The 25,659-nt window shown below is 40.0% G+C and overlaps 1 protein-coding gene across 1 annotated transcript in view; it reads left to right on the forward strand.

The window, feature by feature from the left end:
- Positions 1-25,659, forward strand: part of LOC140694982 (uncharacterized) — a 151,108-nt gene that overhangs the window by 18,953 nt on the left and 106,496 nt on the right. The window contains exons 3-10 of the mRNA XM_072957975.1: positions 4,605-4,663; positions 4,861-5,013; positions 5,550-5,673; positions 10,244-10,303; positions 10,462-10,559; positions 10,838-10,958; positions 16,057-16,166; positions 17,508-17,631. Of these exons, the coding sequence (XP_072814076.1) occupies positions 16,111-16,166; positions 17,508-17,631 (180 nt within the window). The 5' untranslated portion in view covers positions 4,605-4,663; positions 4,861-5,013; positions 5,550-5,673; ... (2 more) ...; positions 10,838-10,958; positions 16,057-16,110. The remainder of the gene's footprint in view (positions 1-4,604; positions 4,664-4,860; positions 5,014-5,549; positions 5,674-10,243; positions 10,304-10,461; positions 10,560-10,837; positions 10,959-16,056; positions 16,167-17,507; positions 17,632-25,659) is intronic.

Below are 25,659 nucleotides of genomic sequence, written 5' to 3' on the forward strand. Positions count from 1 at the left end.
CCCCCCTCAGTTTAAACAGGTGGTGGCTTGAAACAGAAGGGTGCTCCTCAAGAGTTTATAAGAGGGGAAATAAGGATTTCCTTTGGGACTCAGAATAGTCATGAAACACAGAAGATGATTAGATGGGAGACTTGTAAATCACTTTCTTATTAAATTGAAATTTGTTGGGCACCAAAAATGTGCTACATTCTTTTCTGAGAGTTTTACAGAAATGAATCCTCCAATTTTCACAACAAGTGAGTAAGAAAGATTTGATTGTTATCCCAGGTTTACAGTGTGGAAATTGAGGCACACAGAGGGTAAGTAATTTGGCCAAGGTAACAGAGCTAGTAAGTGGCAGAGCTGGGATTTAAATCCTGGCTATCTGGTTTCCAGGCTCCCAGGGATGGGCTTTGGGTGTTTACAGGTATCTGCATCCCTGGATCTCTGTACCTCTGCATCAGTTAGACCAGAAAGGACAGGGAAAGTGGAGTTATACAGGTGCTCACAGTCGTGTCTCAGCCACTGTCCATGGAGTGTGCCCCGTGATTGGCATTAATTGTTTTCCAGGCAGTAGATCTGTTCTTATAACAGAAATTTAGTCCATTGAGTTAATCTAGAAACCCTTCCTGCTCTGCTTCTGTCCACGCTTGCCATGTGACTGCCTGCCCGAGATTGGGCCGTGGAGGAGAATCTGTACTCATGGTTGAACTCTGATATTTCAATCTGGTTTGTAGTTTCACATCTCCTGTTACATTAATAAATTAAATTTCTGGTTTTCTTGCATCAGTGTGTCATAAGTTTGCTTAATGTGAAACCAGTCCATGGGAGCCCAGGGGTGCTGACGGTATAACTTCTGAGCATGTGGCATTTCTACCCGTGCAGAAATGGCTGGAGGATGTCCACCTTCCTCACTGATTTCTCCCAGCAGCAGGGTCCTCTCCCACCCCCGGATGTGAGGATGGGATCTCTCTGAGTAGGCCATTCAGAGGCCGAATCCACCAATCCGAAAATGATGAAGTACCTGGAAGTGGGTTTAATAGAAGACAAGGGCTTCCAGGTTGTCAGATGTGCTGTTCGAGTCCATTTGGTGAAAAGCTGTCCACTGTCTGTGGTTGAGCTGCTTCTTTGCTGTTTAAAAGTCTGTATTACATGAAGGGATTTTAAAAAGCAGAAAGGTGTGATTTCAGGTGGTACATCCGCACCGGTGAGTAGTGCTGGATGACCGCCTGTGTGAGGAATAGACAGAGTCTTACAAACTTCATAAAACAGCTTTTAAAGCTCTTCCATCTGAGTGCACTTCGTATGGGGTCCAGTTCATGACTGGTCGTGCTGAGAGGGCACGTAACTGATGATGGCAGAAAGGACACGGAGGCATCAAAAAGGTCCCAGACATGTTCTGTGTTTAGAGGATGGGGCACAGAGTAATATATTTGAGATGGTTTTTCATTGAACACTTTTGAGTATTTTCTAGGACTCCCCAGTCCCCCATGGTTCTATGCAGCTGGGTGTCCCCTCAGTGCAGCTCTGTCAGCGCTTGCCCTGGGCTGATGCGGTGTCACGGGGAGCAGGACGGTCAGTGTCCCCGGCTCCTCCGAGCTCCGTCTCCTCATCCGCAGAGCCGGGTTTCTCATCCGTGTCTACTTAGTAGGATTGCTGAGAATAACACGTGATGGTTGTCAGGTGTGATTTGTGGTTGTCTCTGTGATTGGCGTATAGTCAATATTTGATAGAAACACTTGTTTTTTATTATAATTGTGGCTCCTAGATTGCAGTGCTTTTTAGTCTGCATTTATTTTTTTATATAAATTTATTCTTATTTTTAAGTAAGCACTTGTATTTATTTATTTTCATGAAGGTACTGGGGATTGAAGCCAGGAACATGTGCGTGCACAACAGGTGCTCTACAATGGAGTAATACCCACCCTCCTTGTCTGCACTTAAAAATAAATATTTCAATACACAAAATATTTCTTAAACACCATCATGGGTCCTATTTTCTGCATAGACAATTGAATACATATGCCATCTCAATAAGAATAAATGTCATAGGGACATACCTTTCTAAATCTGTTTACATGTTTTAAAACGATCATAGCTAGTGAAAAACACGAGTCTTGGATCCACTACTTCTTAGGGTCTGCTTTGCCATCATGGGGAATTACATTCTACAGAGAAGGCTAATTGGATCTCATTGATATTTGGATGATTTTGCAATGTTCAAGGCTTTCAAAAGCTGACCGTTTTGTATTTTAAACTAACTACAAAGTTATCTTCTAGAAGTTGTAAGTCCTTAGCTTGTGAAGTGCCCAGTAATTCAGTTTGTATATGTCTGTGTCTCTGTGAACGTGTATGTGTGTGATTTCAGGAATGTAGCAATAAGTTCCATATAGCCTTCTGAAATCTTTCTCCTCCAGTTCAAGGTGTAGGTATATATTTACACAAATAAATTGATACTCTTTTGTGATTTGGCATATTGGTGGGAATAAGAGGTTCTCATAATTGTTTCAGAAGGGTTGGGGAGCATGAGCTTAGAAAATGGGAGGAGATAGAGGCAGGGAGGTTCTTTAAACTTTGTGCAAGATGAGAAACAGTAGCTTTTCTTTTTTCTTCTAAAGCAAACTGGCACTGAATTGTAACATACTAATACTCAGAATTGCTTTTCTGATCAGAGACAAGTGCCTCAGATTTTTCAAGGCAACATGAATGATGAAATGTGTTTTAGCAGTTATCTTTAAAAGTAGTTTTATTTTTCAAGTATAAGTCTATAGACTGTTCTTTTTTTCCAGCTGTACAAGAATTTCTCATTGATCCAGGTACGTGATCAATGTGTTTAGTTTCTTTGGGTTATTTATTTTTTTTAAGTGCTTGATTCATTCTGGTGTGAATGAATGTTTAAAATTTCTGGATTTTGATCTTTAAAACTTGCTGATTTATCAGAACTGCAAAAAACCTGATGTTTGTTCCTTGTTTGGTGGGGCAACCTATTGATTTATGTTGTCTGTTATAGAGGGAAATTCTTCCTCTAGCCTGTAGATAATTAAGTGAATGGTTTGCAGTGTGCCTTAAAAATTATTTGAATGCATTGAGCATGTTTGTCCAGTGAATTTTGGATTGAGTCATAATAATGACTTTGCTTTGATTCTGTGGCTTTTGTCCTCTCCACAAGAATTTGAATTCTCTGTTGCATTTTGTATTCGTGTTCTTAACAGGGGAAGGAATTTTGCATTTTTTACAGAGGTGGGTTTTCCTATCCCCTCTGAATTCCTTCTGTAATTGATACAGCGAAAATCTGTTATTGCAGTGCTTAATTATTTCATAAAAAATTTTTTGGCTTAATCAGAAACAATGACAAAGAATGATAATAAAAAATACGAAAACCTTCCTTCCTTTGAAGAATAGAAATGAGGTGGTCAGGCTCACGCATGCTTTGTACCTGACACACTTACTCTCATGTCATTGTGTATCATGAGTCGGAGATGGAGTTGCTTCAGGTTTATAGATTTTTGTTTTAACATTTGTGTTGAATTCATTCTCTAGGCATGATGATTCCTGTTGCCTTTGTGGAAAGTGTAGATGAAGGGAAACAAATGCTTTGTTTTGTTTTCAGGAGGCCTGAGATGCTGATGAGAAAAGAGTAGAGGGTGGGCTGAGGAAAATAGTGATAGACCCTCACCTCCAGGCTGAAATTGATGAACAAAGAAATCAATTAAGTGTATTGGTATTTGACTAATAGAAGTCAGACAGCCCAGACTGTCTAGTTATGCCCAAAGGAAAGTACTGAATTCACCTGCAGAATTAGGTGCTTTACCATGTAGAAGCAGCTTAGAGCAATCAGAAAAATCAGTCTTATGATGAGATATAAAAAGAATATAATATCTTTTATTTCTGAAACTTTTCTACATTAAGTTGTGTAGAGCTAAAATTAAGTTTCAAGCACCAGGAGTTAAGAGTTTAGGTGGTTCTGTGGGATCGTTATTCAGGGATGTGTCTAGACCCTGCTGGAGTGGCCGAAGCTGGCAGGAAAAGATCCAGAGCCAGGATTTGTCATCCTAGGATGTCCTCCATAATGGTTCCATGTGGGAGCCCATGATTGAGTTAACAATTTGTAACACATCGCAGCCGCCTGTCAACTTTAAGAAAAAAAATGTGCTTATTAACTGCTTTAAAGCAAACACCTGTGCATCCTCACTCCTGTCTCCTTGCCATAAAAAGCAGAGACAATGCCTTGCTTGCATATTTGAGGTTATAGATAGCACACTGCTTATTGCACAGCAATGACCCAGGCCCTCAGCTATAAACGCCAGGCCTGCGTGGTGTTAGATAGTCTATTATCCCCAAAACAGGGACCAGGCTGGTCTGGTGGTCTGCTTTGTAATGAACATGTCTAAAAAATGTATCTTGTTCCCCTCAGCCCATGACTTCCCTAAAGGTAAACTAAGCCTTAGTACTCATGGTGGAGTCTACAATCTCTGTCTCATCCCTTCTTTCCCCAAGTTCCTGCCTACTATCTCACAACTGTTATTGACTTTTTACTTTGATTATACACAATAAATATGGGAGCATTTGAGAGACTCGTGGATTTGGCTCCCTAATCCCTCTCGCTTTCTTTCCTTTTTCCACAGTCTTGAGAAATTCATTCCGTGTCGGTAAGACTTCCGCCAGCCAGAACCCACAGTTCCAGGTGAGAAGGATGCAGGCTTTATCCCTCCTACCCGAGGGAGAGAGAGGAGATAATTGAGATATGCTCCCCTGTGGTCCCTTCCTGCCCCAGGGCCACTCCAGTTCACCTGCAGCCTTCTGGCCTCTGCTCACAGGGCCTCTGTCCCAGGATTGACCGCAGCCTTTTATTCCCTTGTCAACATTCCCTGTGCCTTTCAGAGGTTGCTCTCTTCTCTGCAATTCAACCCTGGCAGATGTGATGGTGGTCAGCGTGCTGATGGGCAGTTACTTGGGGACTCCCAGGAGCCATGCTGATTCTCCTGAGTCATTCGGGGTTACAGAACTGTCAAGCACTGCAGGAAGCCCATTCACGTGAGTTCAACACAGCATTACATCACTTTCATTTTATTTTTGAATTTTCAGTGGAGAAATTATTTGTAGCACACTGTTCCAGATTTTAGGCCGCCTGCTTTCCTCACCACCATTTCCTTGTTGGCTCTGGTGCTTGTTTTAAGAACCAGGTTTCTTCTCTGGTCATTTGTAGCAGCTGGGCTTGCCGAATCCTTGATTTGCATTTGAAGCAGAATGCTTCTTCATGATGTCAAACTGATTTTCCTTGTCATGTCTGAATATTTCTTGTACACTCAGCAACAGTTTCAAGTGAAATGCTCTTGTCCAATTTCGGTTAACTAATATTTGCTGATCTCCTGCTTTCATGCTGAAGGCAGTTTCTTCTTCCTGTAATAAATGTTAGCAATTTGCATTTACTATGGAAGGTACTAATCCGAGGTGCTTTTGTTCTTAACAGTTTTAATACAAATCACCCATTAAAATGTACAGCGGATTTTACTCTATGCCCAGAAATGTGCATCCCAGTCAATCTTAGAATATTTTCTTCCCCCCAACAGGAAACCCAGTACGCATAAGCAGACATTATCAACTTCCCCATCCTCCCCAAGCCCCAGGGAGCCACTCTTCTGTCTCTGTGGATTTGCCTGTGCTGAACATTTCATGCAAATCGAGTCACTTCATGTAAGTGGAACCGTCTATTTTGACTGACTTCTTTCACACTGAGTAACGTTTTCAATGTTTGTCCATGTTGTGGCCTGAGTCAGTACTCTATGCTTTGCTATTGCTGAATAATATTTCACTGTATGGCTGGGCCCCTTTATTTACCCATTCATCACGTGATAGTCATTTGGGTTGTTTCTGTTTTTTGGCTCTGAAAATTAATGGCGAAAAGTAATGGTGAATATTCCTGTAGGAGTTTTTATGTTAACATTTGTTTTCAGTTCTCTTACTTGTGTGCCCAGGAAGCAGAATTGCTGGATCATTCAGAAGCCAAATGTTCAACTCTCTGAGGACGTGCCAGGATGTTTTCCAAAGTGGTCACACTGTATTACATCCTCACCAGCAATGGCTGCGGGCTCTGCTTCCTCTGTGTCCTCATTAGTGCTTGTTAATCTTTTTTTGATTTTAACCTATTGTAGTGAATGTGAAGCGGTTTCTCCTAGTTGTTTTGACTTGATTTCCTTTAGAGCTAATGTTATTGAACACCGTTTCATTGTGCTTATTGGCCATTTGTATATTTTCCTTGAAAAATATCTTTTCAGATTCTTTTTTCATTTTTTAATTGAGTTGCCTTTTTATTGTTGAGCTGTGGAATTTTTTTTTGATACACAAATTCCTTATCAGATAAATGATTTGAAAAAATTTTCTCCTGAGTGTTGTTTTTTCACTTTCTGGATGGTGTCTTTTGAAGCAAAGTTTTAAAGTTTAATGAACTCCAATTTATCTCTGTTTTCATTTTTCCTTGTGCTTTTGGGGTAATATTTAATATCTGATGTATTTTATTAAAACTTGTATATATAAAATAACTTAATTCTTAGGACCGTTCTAGGAGATGGGTGCGGTTGTTGTCCCCAGTCTATGCATCGGAGACTGAGATGCAGAGAATTTGACTGACATATTAGTGTCAAAGCTACCCAGTGCTGTGGGAATTCAGACCCTCATGTTTTTCCCTAGCATCTGAGCTCAACACCACCATGCTCCAATCTTTCCAGGAAACGTTAATGAAAAAATCTTTACTTTTTTGATTTCTTGTTAGATTTTTTTCTTATTGGGGACCTCAAATTCTCATTTTCTTTTCGGATATCAGTGTCGATTTATTTTAGGTCTCATGTAGGGAGAAGCATTGCTATCAGTTAACTTCTTTATTACTCACTCTCCAGTGATGATTGTTGCTAGTTGATCTAATCAAGTCATGCTTAAGTCTTTCCTGCTCATGACACTAACAGCAGAGTCATGACTTATAGAATGCTCAAAGAAGAAAGTACTTGATTGATTTTATTTTGCCAACAAATCAAACCAATCAGATAAAACCCTGGTGTTGACACAGACTATAAACCCTCCAGAATAGGGTCACTGTCTTCATTGTGTTTCATTTGTTGGGTCACAGTGTCTGGATAGTGCCTTGCTGTCCAGCAGTTTTGTGAGGATACGGTGCTCGTGAATCATTGTAAGGACAGAATTTTGACAACAGACTGTGTTGTTCATTTCACGACGGGAAAGGTAATATAGAATTACTGTTCAGATCTGTTTTAAAATTAAGCTTTGAATTTTGAGAATAGTTCAAGAAGCCATACAAAGGTCTTTTTCACTAATTTTAGATCTATCTTAGACACATTATGTTTACATAGCAGAGTAACTTATCAAGTAGATTTGACAAAAGGAGTGTTATATTGATTATTTGTTTTAGTTGAAATATTCTACCAGGGATAAAGTCATAAGTGCCCATAAATGAACAAATATATTTGTATTTAAATGCAACATGGGAGCAGACTACATATGTTTCTATATAATATATATGACTGTGTGTTTTAATCTTTCTGTCAGTGTTTTAATAGTTTTTCAGCAATTTTGTAACTTTAGAATTCTTCTATGGAAATCACCCCCAATTCTAGTGCAGTTTGTACTGTGTATCCTGTCTTATGCATGGGATTCCACTGTCCCCTCAGTGAGGAATTTCCTCTCCTATTGTGTTAGGAGCAGAGTTAAAGGAACTGTGATTTCTAGGCCTTTGCTCTCCATGTGTTTGCAGTTGGCTCTCAGTCACGATTTTCCCTTTCCAGAGTTTTTATTGTTAAATTAGAATTTCTGAAAATAACTATTAATATGTTGCATTGGTCTCCCTAGAAACTTGACGTCTTTGTGCTTTTCAGTTTTCAATTTATGAAAAATGCAAATGCACTCTTGTTTTTAAGTTGTCCTTTTTCAATAGATATTTATCTCTTAATTGATAGAATAATTTTTTCCCAATGAATGAATCGGTGTGCATGTTTTAAAGGATAACTTACTTTTTATTTTTCTTATTGTAACAGTAATATTCATTGTAGAGAATTTAGTAAATAAGGATTAACACAGTAATAACTTCACAATGGCCTCTAATCTCACCTGGAGATACAGTTGTAAGGTTTGAAATTGAGAATTATAAGTCCTCTCAAATTTTTCTTTTTCAAGTACGTATTGGTTACTGAGATCTTCGAATTCCCATATGAATTGTAGCAGCAGATAGTCAGTTTCTGCAGAGGAGCCCGCTGGGATTGTGATCGAGACCACGTTGAATATACGGATCGCTCTGTGGAGCACTGCCATTCCAAGAGCACTTTCTTTTGATAGGGGAATGTGTGTGGAGTGTCTGTCCTGGTATTTAGGTCTTCTTTAACTTTTTTTTTCAACAATGCTTTCAGTTTACAGAGTATTATTTTACTTTAATTATCTTTGCCTTTATATTGAGGACAAGTGTGCAAGGTACTGGGATCAGAAGTGTATTTGAGCCCCGCAACTTGCTGCCACCATGGACGCTGCGCTCTTGCTTCACCCGCTGTACAATCTTGCACAGAATACGACCTCAGTAACTCTCTCTTGAATGAATGATTATATGATTGTTGGATGATGCTTGAGAGTCCTTGTGATGATTTTTTTCCCCAGCCTTTCCCCAGTTCTTAACTATGCCCTTTCTCTTCCTAAACTCCAGCCTGGGTTTCAGCCTGCCTGTGGCATTGATTTTCCTTGTCTGTGGACTCTTCCTTTCACTGGTTCCCGATAATGTTACATGTGGGCTGTGGAAACTTGCTAGATGTCAAGAAAGAGCTAATCCATTGTAGGCCAGTATTTTTAGAGTTTGTTATTGTTTTATTGATTGAAATTAAATGAGGCTGCCCCCTGAGCCCTCCCGTGAGCACTTTTGACCTTCCTACAGCTGATACTGCTCTAGTTGCTGCATGTGCCCTTTCCCCAGCCTTGATTTTGTAATTGAATAAGTCACCATCACTGGAGCCCTCTCTTTAAAAGATAAAGAGAACATTTGCTCCTTTTCCCTGTTTGGAGACTTCGATGAGATGAGATCCCAGATAAAGAATGGAGCCCCACCTCTTTCTGACCCCCGCTGTTTCCGTTCCTTTCTTCAGGGGAAAAGAGTACAATTCAACAGTATAAAGATTGATTGTGAGCTAATGAGATAGACAAGACAACCGATCATTTATTAAATAACCTTTCATGATAGAAACAAATGTATTATACACACAAACAGCACACAAAGCACTGTAGTACCATGGTTACAATCGTGGGTCCGAGTTCGTGTCCTGCTCTGGAGAGACCAGTCCTGTGAGATGGAGAACTGGTAAGTCGGCTTAGCCTCTCCAGAACTGGTTTTCTGTCCTGCAGAGACGGGGCTCGCTAGGCGTCCCCCCCGTAGAGGTGCTGTGGGGTGTAAATGATGTGCATGGGCAGCCTGAGCACAGCTGCTCATTCCTTGTAAGTGCAGGGTAGCATAGCTTTTGCGGTGATGGCTTTATGACCGCCCCATGTAGACTGTCAGTGCTCTGAAGGGATGCCTTGTGGTTTGGAGATGGGATTCTCACTTCTGTAAATACCCAAGTGTAGTGTTATTGGGCCCTGCTGATTTCAGTCTATTCTTTAGAAAGTACATATTGTAGATATATTTTTCAAGCATGCGTGCTTTTTTTCTTTTACTATTTAAAGTTCTACCCTCTCATCTCTTGGTATTACTTTTCATGGAATCCAGGAAACAGTCCTAAGCTACCTGCCTCTTCACACTTTTCCGTGGTGGTTTCCTTCCCTGATTAGAAGAGGGTTTTGCATAGGAAATTTTATTTCTTCCCCTTTTCTTGGAGTCTCTCTCTCTGTCTGCCCATCTCTCACCTCTCAATCTGTCCATTTCTCAACCCACTGCTTCTTCTGACATGTTCCAAAACGCATTTCAGGTAGCTTACAGAAGAACAGATACCAAATAAACAGGTGAGAAAATGGGGCCCAGTTCAGACAGTGAGGCTAGGAGGCGAGCCTGTGTGAGGATTGCAGGCGTGAGACACATGTCTCTGCCATGTGACTTATAAGATCGACAGCAGCAGTGTGCTTCAAGCTCCCAGCAGACACAGGGAAGCAGGATTTGAGGGAGATGCTTACTGGCTGTGAAATAAATAAGTGACTTAGGAGAAGCCCAGCCTTTCCAGCTACTAAGGCTTAGGAGAATATTTTGAGTGTCTTCCAAAATCAGAGTATGGCATCTTTTCTTTTTCAGAGTTCTATGTATAGTTGGTTACATTCTATACCTGGAAATTTCTCCAAAACTGCTTCCCACGTGAGTCCCATGGCTCGGGGATTGGGTGGTTCTGCTCATTGATGGGGGTTGGCCAGAAACAGAAAATGAGAGCCTCAAAGCGGCCTGGGATTTGTCAGTTATGTTTTGTCAGTGCTGTAGAGTTCAAGAAATGCTTTCACCGTTTCTCTCCATCTGAGGCGGCAGCGTAATCTCTTACCAGCATCAGGAGCTCAGGGCCACGGGATGGTGGGGGCTGACTGCACTGCCGTCAAGACAGCTGAGCTAGTCACTGCAGGTGTGGTTCTTTTACATACTGCATTTCATGTTCTTTACTAGAATGTTTCAACAGGGAGTTAATTAACTGAGTTAATTAACATTTAATAAATATGATCTTTGTTGAAAAGACAGTTATAGGCAGAATATAAGCTGTGAAGTCTTTAAAAACGGTTTCATTACTGAAATTTCATTTGGGGAGATACACGGTTTATCTTATATATGGCTCTCTTTTAAAGTAACAAAGAAACAAGACAGAAAAGGCAGAGGATGATTTCTGTTCTTCCTCTCGGCTTGCAGGTGCCCTCACCCCCAGTAGCATCAATCAAGACACCAGCACTGACACTGGCCGTGCTCAGAACTGCCTCAGCCCTGAAGACACTGCTGACAAATAGAAGGGGGCCACGCCCTGTTACAGCAGGTGCTCTCACTTTGTGGGTCCTTATGTAACTGCGCGGTGTTAATCAGGATCGCCCGTCCTACATTGTGTGATGCTGCTGCTTTGTCTCCTAGTTACTTGTTTCTCTAAGTATTCTTGTATTATTCTCCAATGCATAGTACTACACACCCAAAAATGCTTTTTTCAGATGAAAAAGAATGTGCATTTAAAATAATAACTCTGAAAAGGGGGGCAAAAGAGGCTATCCTTGTCCCGCTATTCAAAGATAATAATTAAGACGTTAACGTATATTTTCATCAGTGTGGATCACCTCTGTCATAAAAAACCAGAGAGCACTCTGTGACTGTTTACTGTGTGGACACCTCCATTTTCCATTTGGCTTTTTATATGTTTTTCTACAATATTCTATCTCCTCTGGCATGATTTTTGATGACCAGTATAGCATTCTGTCTTGTGGAGGCATTGTCAATTTTACTTCGGACTTAAATAAACTTTTAAATTCCAAGTATACTTAACTGAAATACTGAAAAGAGAACTGTGGTGGTACAGGAAGGCCCTACCTCCCTTCCCCTTATTTCCGAAGAGTAAAAACTGTTGAAAATTTGATATATATATTTCATGACCTTTATGCCTATGACATACATATATACACACATATGAGAATTCCATGTATACGTGTGTGTATATATGCTTTATTTAAAAATGAGACCATACTATATGTTTTTCTGCAGCTCGCTTTAATCACTCAGGTGTATATCATAGACGTCCTCCCACTCCAGACTCACCCGGTCCTTTCAGATAGAGTGGAGGGGTCTCCTGATTTGCGGGTGTGGTCTCTTTCCCACGCACACCTTTGGTGAGAGAATGCTGTGGACAAGGCCCTGGACCACGGTGAAACGCTGGCTCCCTCATTGCTCGCAGCTCGTCGTGATTTACCGCATCATTGTCTTGATGGTGGACAGTTAAATTTTCTCCATTTTCCACTGTCAGAAAGGATATTTGACTGGCATCCTTCTTGTACAGACATTCCTGTGATCTTTTATGAGTATTCCCTTAGTTAAGGCTTCTGGAAATTTAGTCCCTGGATGTGACATTTACATTCATCACAGACTCCATTCAAGTAACTCTAGAAATTCCTTCCATAGGGGAATGAAAAGATGCACAATTACTTATGTAACCAATTCTCTATTGCTGGATATGATTTCACTTCAGTTTTTCTTCCCACCATTGTAAACAGTGCTGTGTAAATGCCCTGATGGGTACATCTTTTTGGACCTAATTTGTTTTTTCCTAAAGGAAACGATTCCTAGAAGTGGTGTTGAGTCATTGTGTACGTACGTTTTTCAGAGTTTACATATCCATTGACATGTCGTCCTCTGAAAATGTCGCTCATGGTTTCTTCTCCCACAGATGGACACTAGATAGAATATCTTTTAAAAATATTTGCCAATATGATGAGCAAAAGTGCTTTTTCATTGTTTTAGTTTGCATTTGATGACCAGTGAGGTATTGAGCATTTTTCACTCATTAGCCATTTGACTTTTTTAAAATGAATGATTCCTTTTATCCTTTGCACACATTTAAGTGGGGGAGCTTCTTGTTGGTTTGTGACAGCTCTTTGTATGTTATGAACATTAACTTCTTGTCTTCAACAACATGTATCACAGAGCTTTTTCTTGTCATTTCTTTCCTTTCATTTTGTTTAGGAGGATTTTTATTTTGGTAGTGTCTCAAAATATTCTTATGATAATAAATGTATTCCTTATGTGTTTTATCTTTGAAATTATTCTTAAAAATAATTTCTTATACTGGAATAAATCTCCTCTGTAGGTTTTTTTTAATCTCTAAGATGGAGATGATAATAGTACTTGTTAATGTAAGGGTTAGTTGAGTTAATAAGAGCAAAGTGTTGTATTTGCTGTTATTAGTACTTTTTTATATTTACATCACTGTCTGTAAATTATCTTGTGGTCCTTATGAGAGGAATAGTATTTATTCTTTCTAGGTGATTGTCTGATTGTCTCAGGACAATTACTGAAGTCATACTTTTCTCTTTGATTTGAAATCCCACCTTTACAAAATACTTGTGTACACTAGAGTCTCTTTTTGAGCTCATGGTTCCCTTCTGTCAATCTGCCTTTCTTACTCCAGCACCATAACTTACATATTGTAAAAATTTATTTAATAATTGGCAGTCTGAATTTTTTCCATTCTTTTCTTCCATCCCAAATTTTCTTGTCTAGTATTATGATTTTATTATTCCTGAAGAATTCCAAAATATTTTGTTCAAGTTAAAAAAAATCAGATTGGAGTTGCCATGGGAGTTTTCAGTAAGTTTTGAATTATTCTGATGAGAACTTACATCTTTACAAAACTGCTTTCCTCCATGCAATTTGTTGATGTCTCTACATTCTCACCTCTTACTTTACCCCTCAGTACAGCCCTGAAGTTTCTCCATTTAGAACATGGGCATTATTTTTTAACTTATTCCAGATTATTGTTTATGTTTTTGTCAATTTTGTAAGTGAAAATTTTTTGCTATTATATTTTTAAACGCTTAAAACTGAAATTTAGAAAGGAAGATTCGGTTTGTAAATACTCACTTTGTATTTTGTCATTTAAAATTGTAAGTATTAAGTAGTTGTTCCAGAATCCTTTCTTTTTTGTTTTTAAAAATTTGTGTCGAAGATTCTCAAAATGTTCATAGCTAAGTAGTATAGGTGGGGAGACAGATGGAGAGAGGTAGTGTGGCTCATGTACAAACTGTGAGCAGTTTCATGGCTGCCTTTAGGCTGGAGAAACCACAGAAGAGCCCAGGTTAGACAAGGAATGGCTTTGTATGCACTTGAAAGCCAGCTTTCCTGCCTGTATGGTGAAGCCTGGTGGGCGTGGCAGGTAGATGATCAAGGTCTGATCAAGGTCATTTGCTGCACAGAGCGCTGTGTCTGTGAGAAATGGTGACCATTGCCATGGCAAATGCTTGGTGCCAGGAACAATGCAGAGGAGCTGGGGAGCCTGTGTTAAGGATTTTCCAGTCCTGGGAGTGGGAAGATCAGACTCTGCATTCAGATCTGAGTTTGAATTAATCCTCTTTAGTTTACTGGACCTCTGACTTTTGTCAAGTTATGCATCCTGTTTGAACTCCTGCTTTGTTGTCTCTCAAAACAGAAGAATTACAGCCTGCTGCTAGAGTGTTTGATCAGGGTAAATGATTTGTGTCTATAAGATGCCACGTACAGTCACAAGCTCAGTGAGCAATGAGCTGTCCCCTCTTCTCCTGCAAATCAGTGCTCGATAAGTCATCAGCAGAAAGCGAGTCCCTAATTTGTATGTGGTGCAAGGAAGAACAAAACTAACGTCTTGCCTTTCCCTGGCAGTATTCTTAGTTCTTTGCTTCATGTACCTCTTTCCTCCTTCACTCTCCCCTTTCACCTCCTCCACCAAGAGCCTGAGACTCTCTCAGAACACTAGATTCAAATTATTTAAATTGTGGCTCATTCCCATGAAATGACAGTGACTTAAAAAAACTGTACACATCCCAGAATTCATTGTATTTGATTTACACACACACACACGTGCACACACACACACACACACACATCAGGCTACCTCCCATTTGCTGAGGGAGAAGGGCCACTTTTTCTGAGTTTTCATTTACTCAGCGTGAGAGCAGTCTCTTAAGCAGAATTTCACCTGGCTTCGTGCATGGTTTTTTAAATTGGATTTCTGCTTTTTGTCCATAAAAATATTCTCCTATTAGAAGACAGGAAGTGGAGACATAGATATTCTGCTGAGATATTGGTGTTATCATATTTGAGTTTTAATGGACATAAGGCGGCATAGAGTCATACATTATTATGGATGAGAATCAATGATGATGTAACTTAGACAAGAATCTGGGTCTCCTGCCATCGTGTCCACGCGGGTGAAGAGGCAACTGGGTGGGGGATGGCAGGGAACCTTCTTGCTTGATTTCCAGGTTCTTGTTAGTTTTCATTGCTCAGCTGCCTTTAGTTTATGTCCATGAGGTCTCTCATGGGAAGGTCACTATGTCCTGAGAGACTGAGTTACTAATCAGCAGAAAGCTCTGGACCCACTCATATTTTCCAGAGTTTTTCTGCTGACCTGCTGACACTTTATATAAATGAGACCTAACAAACTACTGGATATAAAATCCTTATTGTTATCATTTGCCCTCGAGTTCCATAGGAATGGGGTGCTGTCTCAGGCTGTCTAAGGCTAGATCTGAACAAAGATAGGGTGATAGGCTCTGCTGCTGGACCCTCCCCAGTCAAATGGGATTTCCACCTTAGTTTTTAGAATCAGGCAGATGAGTTCAAATCTTGTCTTTACCAGTTATTAGCTTTGTGACCTTGGGGAAATAACTACTGTTTTGGTTCCAATTTTCTTTATCTGTAAATAAGTTCAGTATTTATTTTAGGGTTTTTGTTTTAGAATTGAATGTGCTAATTCCCTAATTTATTCCTAAAATACTGATCACATGGTTCTATGCTGGTGCCTTAGTAGTTGATTGCTAAGGGACTCAACAGTGAGAATGGGGGTGGAGCCCCCTGGATCATACAGCTTATATTCCAGGATATGCTTGTAAAAGACAAGATTGCAGTGGATTTTTAGTAAATGTCCATTCCTTTCCTAATCCCCATTGATTGTGTATATATCTTTATACTAATATATGAACAATTTTTTGCAGTTTAAATCTCTTTGTAGTATTTAAAGAATGTAGCTATAACAAAAATATGTGAAATAAAATGACTTGACTTTTATTTTCCTTTCAATAAGCAAAACAAAATAAAATAGAAAAGAAAAGAAAAAGTATTGAAGGAGTAGAAATAATTTTATTTCCGTGGAATCAACTCCCTATGTTAGGTTTTTCCATTGTGTTGTTCAACATCATATAAAATTGACAGGTTGTGACTTCAGTGTTGATAGCTAGGTGAGTATAGCTTCTTTTTGTGGTTGTCTTTGATGAATTATTTGCACTAGATCATAAATGATGTGCATGTTACATATTGGAAATGAGGAAACATTGGAGACATACTACCTCCAATGCAGTCATTTTGTTACTGAGTCCAAACTCGTTCTGCTCGCCACATGACAGGCCAATAAACCGGGAGATGAGGTGTTGGAGCAAGGAATAGTGACTTCACTTGCAATGCTGGCAGACCCAGAAGACGGCAGACTGATGTCCTGGAAAACTATCTTCCCCAAGTAAGAATTCAGTCTCCTTTTATACTAAAAAGGGGCGGGGTTGTGGTTGGTTGTTGCATACTTCTTGCTTTATGAATTGTTTGTCCTTTGAATCCGCTGTTCTTGCAGCTGTCCATGTGGATCAAATCATGGTACCCCTGTAAAACCTCCAAAAAAACAAAGGCTATTCTCTATTATGCAACTTGCCATCTCTACAGAAGTGCAGATGAGCTAACATTTTTAAAGATCAGGGCCAGGAGAATAGGCTTTCCTGCAGATTTCAGGCTAAAGGCAACTTTCTTTTTCAAATGGTGCAGAGCTACCAAGTCTGAGCCTAGGAAACAGGGCACAGGTTTAAACTCAAAGGAACAGATTTAACATAGGGTAAAAACTGTTACATTTTATTACAATTCCGTTTCCAGCTTCATAGATAATATTAGTAAGAAATACGAGCAATTTTGTATTTTTGCTTCTTAATAACCGATAAGTGTACCAACTATATTTTGTGAGCAGGGATGCTGTGCAGGCATTGGGGTGACAGCAAACTCTTGTAGGGGGTGGCCGACCCTGCAACATCTCTGATGCCCCGTGAGTGTTGGTGAGGGTCCCCGTAGCCAGGGGCTCTCTTCAGGAACCAGCATATGGGCATTGACCTCTGGAGACCTCTTTTTCGGCTGCAGGAATTTTTTTCAGATATTGAGATTGAAAAATCACTCCAGCTGGGAATAATTAGGGAAAAAAACAAAAGGAAAAGGGTTTGGAGTAGAGTAGAAGAGTAGGACATAAGATCACGGAGCCTGAGTGCTTGGCAGCGGGGCCTCGGGAGAGAGGGGAGCAGAGGTGGGGAGGGGCCTGGCTCCAGAACCAGCTCCTGTAATTGCCCCCGCACGCAAGCCACATAGCTTTAAATTGGCCTGGGCCACCTCTCTGGGCTGGATATCACCCTGGGCAGAACCGTGGTATCTGTAAAGTAAAATGACTTCACAACTATTGCACAGAGCTGCAGGTGTAAGAGAGCCTAAGCCTGTCTCAGAGTGCAGGGGACAAGCGGAAAGGAATGGCAAAATTTCCACTGACAATTGAAATTTTGTTAAATAGCCTGCTACAGTTGTTTGCATCACTTGAATGAATGCAGGCATATTTCTGTGGGCATTTATAGGTTCACTGAACCCCACCAGCCCCTCTTGCCCCCATCGGAGATGGGCTTTCTCAAGCACAGTGCCCCTCCTGCTTGGGTGGAAAACGCTGCTGGTCCTTGCCTGGGGCCGGGCTGCTGCAGGGCACTGAATCCCCAAGGCACGGCCTGTGAGACACGACAGGAACATCTCTGCTCTTGACTGGGTGCCTCCGTTTCCCCTGCAGTGTAAAAATGCCGATGACTGAGTTAGAAGCATGCTTCCAAGCTGTCCATGTCCTTGGCATCCAGAAGCGGAGCCTGGAAGCTTTCGAATTTATCCAGAATGCGGTTTACATTCACCTTCAGCAGGTGAGTGTATGTCCTTACACAAGTGGAGGAATTACTGCAGTTTTCCTGGAACTTTCTCACTACAAGTCCATTTGATTTTTCTGTGCTAGGATTCAGTATGGCCTGCTAAAAACTCTGGAGTGAGATCTTGAAACCCTGATGAAGAGCATTATTTATTTCACTTCTCTATATGATACTCTTTTACTTTTAAAATTCAGAATTTTTGGTTGTTTCAAAAATTTTTGGGGGGGTTGGAGAATCATGTTTGCTCTTACCATCTTTGCAACCTGTTGCTTTGTGCCTCTCACCTGTCTTCTGTCACTTGTGAGGCGGTTCCATTTGTGACCCTGTCCGGGTTGTTCATGTTATAAAACATAAAGCCTGTAAAAGTACAGTCCCTTTTCCTCCGAAGACATTCCACAAATACTCCTTTAACCTGGGTGTGGTTTTAAGAAGACAGAATCTTTAGAACATGTCCTTGCAGGTTGCTAGTGCAAAATCCCAAAATTAATAGTCTAGCTCAACATCTAAAATCTTTCTAATTTACCTTGGAATTGTATGGATAATTGAAGCAGTTTGCTAAGAACTCAGACCAGGTTTAGAATACAGGCTGGTGTAGCTCAGCAGGTCCTCCCAAGCTGATGCTCTGCCAGAGGGCGGGGCCGAGGGGAGAGGGCGGGGCCGAGGGGAGAGGGCGGGTCCTGCCCTCCCTGAGGTGACAATTTCATGGCAAAGACTTTCACCTGGTGAAGAACTTGGAGTTTCTTCTAAGAAGAGTGGGTCTGAAAAGAGTCCAAAAAGCGCGGGAGTGACAAAGTCCCATTTGTCTCAAGTAGGGGAGAGTGGCTGTGGGGCCACGTAGGAGACTCATGTGTCCAGGTGGGCAGTGTTGGTGGCTTCCACTTGAGCGGTGGGACGGTCAGTGTTTAAAAGCAAACATATTGAAGGCATGTTTAGATGGTAAAAAGGAAAGGATGAAGGCTGTCTGTGAATGTAGGATGGAGTAAGGCCCAGGTTTCTGGGTGGATTAATGAGGTAAATGATGGCCCTTCTGTGCTCTGAGGAGGGAAAGCTGCAGAGGGAGTTCTGCGGAAAACTGATGAGTTCAGCTGTGGGTAAAGTGAAAGGTTGTTAGATGTGTGGTCTGGGAGCTCAGGTGAGAGCCAGTAGTGAGTAGGGGGAGGTGAGAGGGACTTTCAAATAATTTTGTATTGTGAACATACAAATAAGTATGAGTAATGACACATTTAACACCTCTATATTCTGGATTTAAAGCCCAGTAACATTTTGCTATACTGACTGCAGAGGTTCTTAATATTTTTTAATAGAAATAAGTAGAAACAAAATAGTGGAGTTAGTGAGCATCTTAGAGTAGATGTGTGTCCTTGTATGTATTTTTATACCTCATCTGTTTATAACCATAAACTACAAAAAGTTATCTTGCTTAGCATAAGAGTTAAACACAGGGACGTGACACACATTGTTGGGGGTTGAAGCTGATCTTCTCGGGCAAATTATGGACCCTCTCTTTGCCTTAGTTGCATCGTCTGTGACTGCCCCAGGGCCCCTCATCACAGCTGATTTCCTAGAGTAGATGTTGGGAGGGAGGCTGCTGAAGGGAGTAAGAGGTGGCAACTGCTAGGGATATTGAAGAGAGACAAAAACAGATTAAAGCCGATAAACTGAGTACAAATACCCTCTAAATAGAAGGAATCCCGCAGGGTTTTGAGCCGCTTATCATAAGGGAAAGAAAATCACGTGGATCCAAAGCTCTTGAGCATATGAATATTGTGGGTGGGAGGGTGTCATTATAAAAGTGTTGAGAAAAGGCCTCTTTGTTTTCCTTGACATTACCAGTAAGGATGGGGAGCAGAAGCGAAACCCTCTGCTTCACAGTTGAAGGTGCTGTTTTGTGTGAAACTGACCAAAGTTTGGAAACCAGTCATCAGCGATGCTGGCAAATGAAGAGGCTTCTGGATTGGGTGGGGCACTTGCTGTGACTTCCAGGTGACCTGCTGGCTGGGGACTGTGTGGTGGGCAGTAGTTTTGCAGGGTAGCCCGGGCATAATCCCTGGCTCTGATGCTGCTGGTCTGATTAACAGACCTCGGCGCACACTGTCCTAATGGGGCAGCTCGGGATGTGGCCCTGCCGTGCTGAGAGCGAGAAGAGGGCTCCCCTGAGGAGGTGTCCCTGCGGAGAGTGGAAATGTACTCCTGCAGGGGAGGAAGAGCCTCTGAGCAGCGGGCCGGATGCACAGGCAAGACCAGCATGAGCACTGATGTTTCCGGGAGCCGGAAGTCATACAGTGGCCCAAACGGCCTTGTTCCTGAGAGACTGGAGGGAATAGATGCTGAAAAGGCAGGCTAGGGTCAGACCCTGTGGTGGGTTATGAGTGACAGGAGAGGATTGTTCAGGCAGGCATGAGACAACCCTGTGGGCGTCCCAGCTGGGGCGTCACGCCGAAGGGAAGAGCAGAGTTATAGACTTTGCCACTTATTAGCTGTGTGACTTTAAGCAATATCACCCCACCTCTCTCTATATATATCTTCATCTGTAAAGTGACACAGTGACAAGGTCGTGTCATCAGAAGTATTAGCTTAGCTCTGATCCTCTTTGTCGACTCCTGTCAGTGCTTCCCTGCAAGGTTCTGCAATGGCTGCTTTTACTCTGAGACAGGAGGGCGTAGAGGGACACTGTAATACCCGAGGGCAGGAAGGGGTTGCTTTAAAAGCAGACATGTAACAGCCTGCAGCTGCAGACCTGCAGGCAGTTTGGTTGACGGTCCTTGAGAGGACTTTGGAGGCCTTAGCGTCGTCTTAAGTCTTGTTTCCCCTTGGGGACCGGATTTGCCTTTGGGGATTGATGTTGAAGATTTGAGCTTCTGCAAAGCTGTTTTCAGAGATGGGTATATACGTAAAATATCATATAAAATAAAATGATTTATTTAACGAGTGCGAATTTGTAGCTGTTAGGAACAGCTCTGTTGGCCTGGTCTCCACGGGGGACACCAAAGGTCAGCAGAGCGTGCAGGAGGGCAGGCAGCCTGCAGTGCTTCTGCGGGGTGTTCTCCCCAGCAGGGCGCTCTGCTGAGTTGAGTCTTCTACGAGTTTTGTTGCCAGAGGAGCAGACAGCAAATTAATGAGTTCTAGAGGGATTGTATAATGACAGGAAGAAATAGGAACCCGGAGATTTTCCGGACTAAAACACGCTTTGGTTCCTGATTCAGTGTGTTCCATTACAGAATTGATGAGTTGTGTCTATTCTGGAACGTCATTGAAATAAACGTTCAGCCTATATGTTAAGGGCTTTGTTTTATTTGGCTGGAGGACTCGAGCCGGGATGACAGCCTCTCAGATCACTCTGAGGGACTGCTCCCAAGAGGTAGGGGAGGAGCTAGGATATATAGAAGCTTACAACAAAGACCAGGTAATTGGAACAATAAAACATTGCTTGTTATCTAAAGAAAACCAGATATCTCAAGTTCAAGTATTTACTGCTTTTCTATGTATGGTGAAAAGCAAACATTTGGGTCATTGAATTCATTCCTTTGGCAATCCCCTGGCTATCTAGGGCCAGTATCCTGTCCTTTCTTACTCTGAGTCTGCTCAGAGGGCACCACTGTGAGTGGCTGAGAGGCCGGGCTGTAGGCATGTACTCGCTGGGGGTTGGCAGCAGCCGCTGATGACTCGGATTCAGCATTCTTTGTTTACTGTCATGGTTGCAGTATTTTCATGCACATTGTAGTATTTTCATTCACAGTGCTCCCACTTGGTCCTAAATTCGACCAATATTTTGAGAGAAATTTCATGACCAATTTTGTCCCACGGTGCTAGGATGGCTCATTCCTAGTTCAGGTGAAGAATCTTCTGAGTTGCCATTCAAGGTGTTAGTTTTTTTTTGTCAGGCCCTGTTGATACTAAAAGTTCTCTGGATCACCTGTCTTACTACTCTATTATGATACAGAAAGTGTTTACCCATCTTTGCTCATTCCCATACCTAGAATCACACTATTATATTTATTTTATTCAGGGTTATAAATTTTATCTGTTTCTTCAAGATGTTTAGCCATCATCAATCTTGTGGGCCTAGTTACACATTGGGAATTGTAACAGACAACAATTTTATAAAATAGACAGGATATAAGTAATACAGCTAGTAACGTTAATAAAGTCACGAGTAAGAATTTAATAGTCGAGAAGTTGTATTTTTGGGTTAAAATTTTGCTTGTGTTTCTGAGTTTGATCCTATGAGAAAGTTCATATTTATGGTCAGGGTCAGAGCAGGTATTAATTGGCCAGTTGAAATCTCCCACCTTGTAAGATCAACAGTGGCCTAAACAGAACTATAAATTCTTTTTAGAATAACGTTTCTGAGGGCTATCTAATTAGAGCCTTGGAGTAGGGAAACCCACCAAGGTAACACAGAAGTACTAGACATAGGTAATTTATCATAAACTTAACAAGTGGAGTAGTTCATAATCAAAGGTTGGAGAAATTATCAATGTAATTGGTATACAGTCCTGGTCCGGTGTCTTGGGTCAGCTGTCTAGCTCAGATGTCATCTTCTTCTCATCCTGGTCTGGTAGCTTTTTCTCCATTTGGGCATTGTTTTCAGGGGAGCAGCACTCGATAGGCCAGTGCAGTGCAGGGGATGTTTCAGATAGGAAATGAATCGGAGACTCCGTTTCCTTCAGCTTTGGTGTGTATGGTCTGGTAAAGAGTACCTGAAAAAGGGTCCTTCCATTCAGGTTGGAGACAGTTCTTTAAGTCATGCCTGTTGCAGTATGTATAACCCCTGGCTGCAGGTCATGGGGCATTGGAACTTTACCCAAGGATAGATTTCTGAGCTTCAGAAACAAACCTAGAGTATCTTTTTCATAATTCAATTAAACCGTACAGTAATGTGACATAACAGCAAGGAATGATCTGGGAAGTGTCTTAGTAAATATGGACCTCAATTAACAAAACTAGAATTTAATATCCACTAAAATATAATTTATTTTCTCTCTTAAGTTACCCTCAGTTTTCTCAAATATAGCCAAATCAAGATTAATTTTTTACAACTTAGGTCTGATTATTTGATCATATAGGCTTTTTTAAATTGGCTGTGTTGGAAGTTTTAATACGGAGTCTCAGGGTAGAATGTTAAGGTTTGCTAAGGCCAAGAAAGCCACGTCAAGGCTTTTCATGGGTTTCTGCCTTACAGATTTAGGTAAATTCTTTTCTCTTTAAAATCCTTAAAATATCTTTATACTCCTATATCTGTTAGGAGATGATCTCCCTAATTTGTTTGATAGAGCCACTGGGGACCTAAGTGTTTTTAGTCTCTTGAGGGATCAGATAGAGAGAAAAGATAAGTGTTCCAAGTGTGATTACATAGGTATAATTTATCAAATTGCTGTGAACCATAACTAGCTTAAGGAGACGAGATTCTTTACGTCTGGGAAACAGGTTAAAAGCCAGTAGTATTTCAAACAATATCAAAAATTATAACCATATTCAGCAGGTTAACCAGTCCCATGTAACTAATTCTTTTAATGAGAGTTTTCATTAGAACTTTAAAATTTCTTACCCAGTTTAGTTCAGTGCTGTAGTTTGAAATTTATTAGAAATCAGTAAATCTCCTTGAAGAGAAAGCATTTTGCAAAACCATCAGAAGAAAACAATTAACTGTCTATAAATGACAAAAATTTAAAAGCATGGTTAAACACCGTTACACTATAATCAATAAAGAAACCTGTTCACTATACCCATAATTATCACTGGTAACATTTCAGATATGCCAGAATTTTAGGGAGTCCATGTAATTTCTACAATACCTATATTAATAATATTTCTCATTCAATATAACCTTAGAAGTTTTATGATTCATTTGACAATTCCATGTTATTTAAAATGCCAAATGAAACTTTATAGTTAAAAATCTCTCTTTGGGATGTTTCAGGGGCCTTCTGTAGCATCCCAAACTTAACTGGAGATTAAAAGAATTTTAATTAATTAAATTAATTTTTATTTAATTAATTAGAATTTTATATTTGGGGAGCTTTGTGAAAGATTTCAGAACACTTGATCAGATAAACATATAGATCACTGTAAAGTAGTACTAATTCATTAACAAGAAAATATGTCAAATGTAAAGGCAGAACAGATCAGCTAAGTGGTATAAGAAGTTTTACAATCTGTTACTGAAGGTGGATTAATATTTTAAGAAAATTTTTTCCTCTTAACAGAGAGAAAACCAAATCTAATCTTGTTCCAGCTAACTTCTAAGATTCATTTACGTTGCCCAATTTGTTTCTAAACTTAGCCAATTCTGACCATGTACAAAACTCTTCCCTCAGGGTTCCTTTTCCACAAGAATTCCACAGCTTTCTATACTTATATTAGTGTGTCCCTTATTTTGTCTTCCATTCAGAGGTAACCAGCTTCAGGAGAAAGTCACTATTTTTCATTAACAAAGTATTATTGCATTCTTACATCTTCCTTTACGCATTTATATTACTTTCCTAGGATACTGAGATCATTCCCTTACTAATAGAGACTATTTCAGTGTGGCACCAACCATTTATTAATATTTCTATATACCTTTAGTTTCACTGTAAGAGGAAGTCAAATGTTAAGTAATTCGTATTTCAATGTTATTTTATCTGAAAATGGCATAGCTATTTAATAAAATCTTGTCATTTAACTTAATTTAGCACACCACTAGAATTTAAAGATACCAAACACTTAGAGATTATCTTAAACATACATTTTAAAAATATATTTTAAATATTTACCCAAAGCTCTCATCTCATTTGCATTTAATTTACTTAAAATTTTACCACAGCACATTACTTTTATTTTTTTTTTTGACAAATCTGCAACATATATAACAGGATCTTATTTGACTTTCATTAAACCTAGGTACAGTAAAGGTATTATACATAATATTGATGACTTTAAAGATGTCTATATTAATTAGAACATACTTAAACTAAACAATATCAAATATTATCTTAATATTGAATATTTTCCATTTCACATGACGCTGAAAGTCAATTTGTTCAGTTGTTATTTTAAAAATACTTAATGTTTAAGCTCTTATATTTTTACGTCAATTAAGCAGAGCTCTATGACTTTGAATTTTTTTTCTTTAGCAGTAGAAATATCTCACTTCTATAATGTGTACACAGGCTTATAATCAGAAAAAAGCTAGAGATCTCATAGCTTCACTTTAAAACTTACTTATAAGATAGGTATAATAATAGTTGGAGTAAGCTGAATTTGCTTGCTCAAATCACTAAGGCTTACTATTTATGAAACAGACAGTTAAAATTTCTTCACAAAGGCTGAAGGACCCTTCAGAGTTCTGAGTTCTAATATGCCAAAAATTTCTTGGCCTTAAGGTTTATTTCGTTGAGCTAATTAGACTCAGTCCTAGGTCACTGTTTGTTGTATTTATATTTCTGATGTGCAAGACAAAGACACTGTCTTCCAGGTCCCCAGAGAACTGCTCTCTCACCCATGCCGTATTTTATCTCCTTAAATGGCATTTTTGTATCAGTGAGAAGAGCTGTAAACAAAGAATTCCATGTTTTCAAACATTAAGGCTTACTTAAATATGTCTTCCAAAACTTGCATAAGGCATTTAGTAAGATCTCTTTTCCTTGTGTTATAAGTTAAACCCAGGGTAAACCTGTATTTTTTTATTAGCCACTCAAATTAGTTTTTAGTTTTACATTATATTGGACGGCTTATGTAACTATATTGGTTTATTTTAATTTGTTCAATTAATATTTTCAGAGGGACAGATATGTGCCTAGCCTTATAATACCAAGAAGGGGAAGTGTTTTTCCTCTTAAACATATGTATCCCACAACATAAGCAAAAGTTTTGTATAAAGACCATTTAAATATACCAATTTCACAAACTTTTATCTCAATTTTATTAAATCTTATACCTTTAATTTTTATATTTATTAAGTTTAATCAATAATTCTTATTTCTAGAAGGAGTGCCAGAAACCTTTTTTTGTGTGTGTGTGCATTGTATATAATTTTATAGAAGT

The sequence above is a fragment of the Vicugna pacos genome, unplaced genomic scaffold, assembly GCF_048564905.1.
Source record: "Vicugna pacos unplaced genomic scaffold, VicPac4 scaffold_116, whole genome shotgun sequence".
Classification (NCBI taxonomy): domain Eukaryota; kingdom Metazoa; phylum Chordata; class Mammalia; order Artiodactyla; family Camelidae; genus Vicugna; species Vicugna pacos.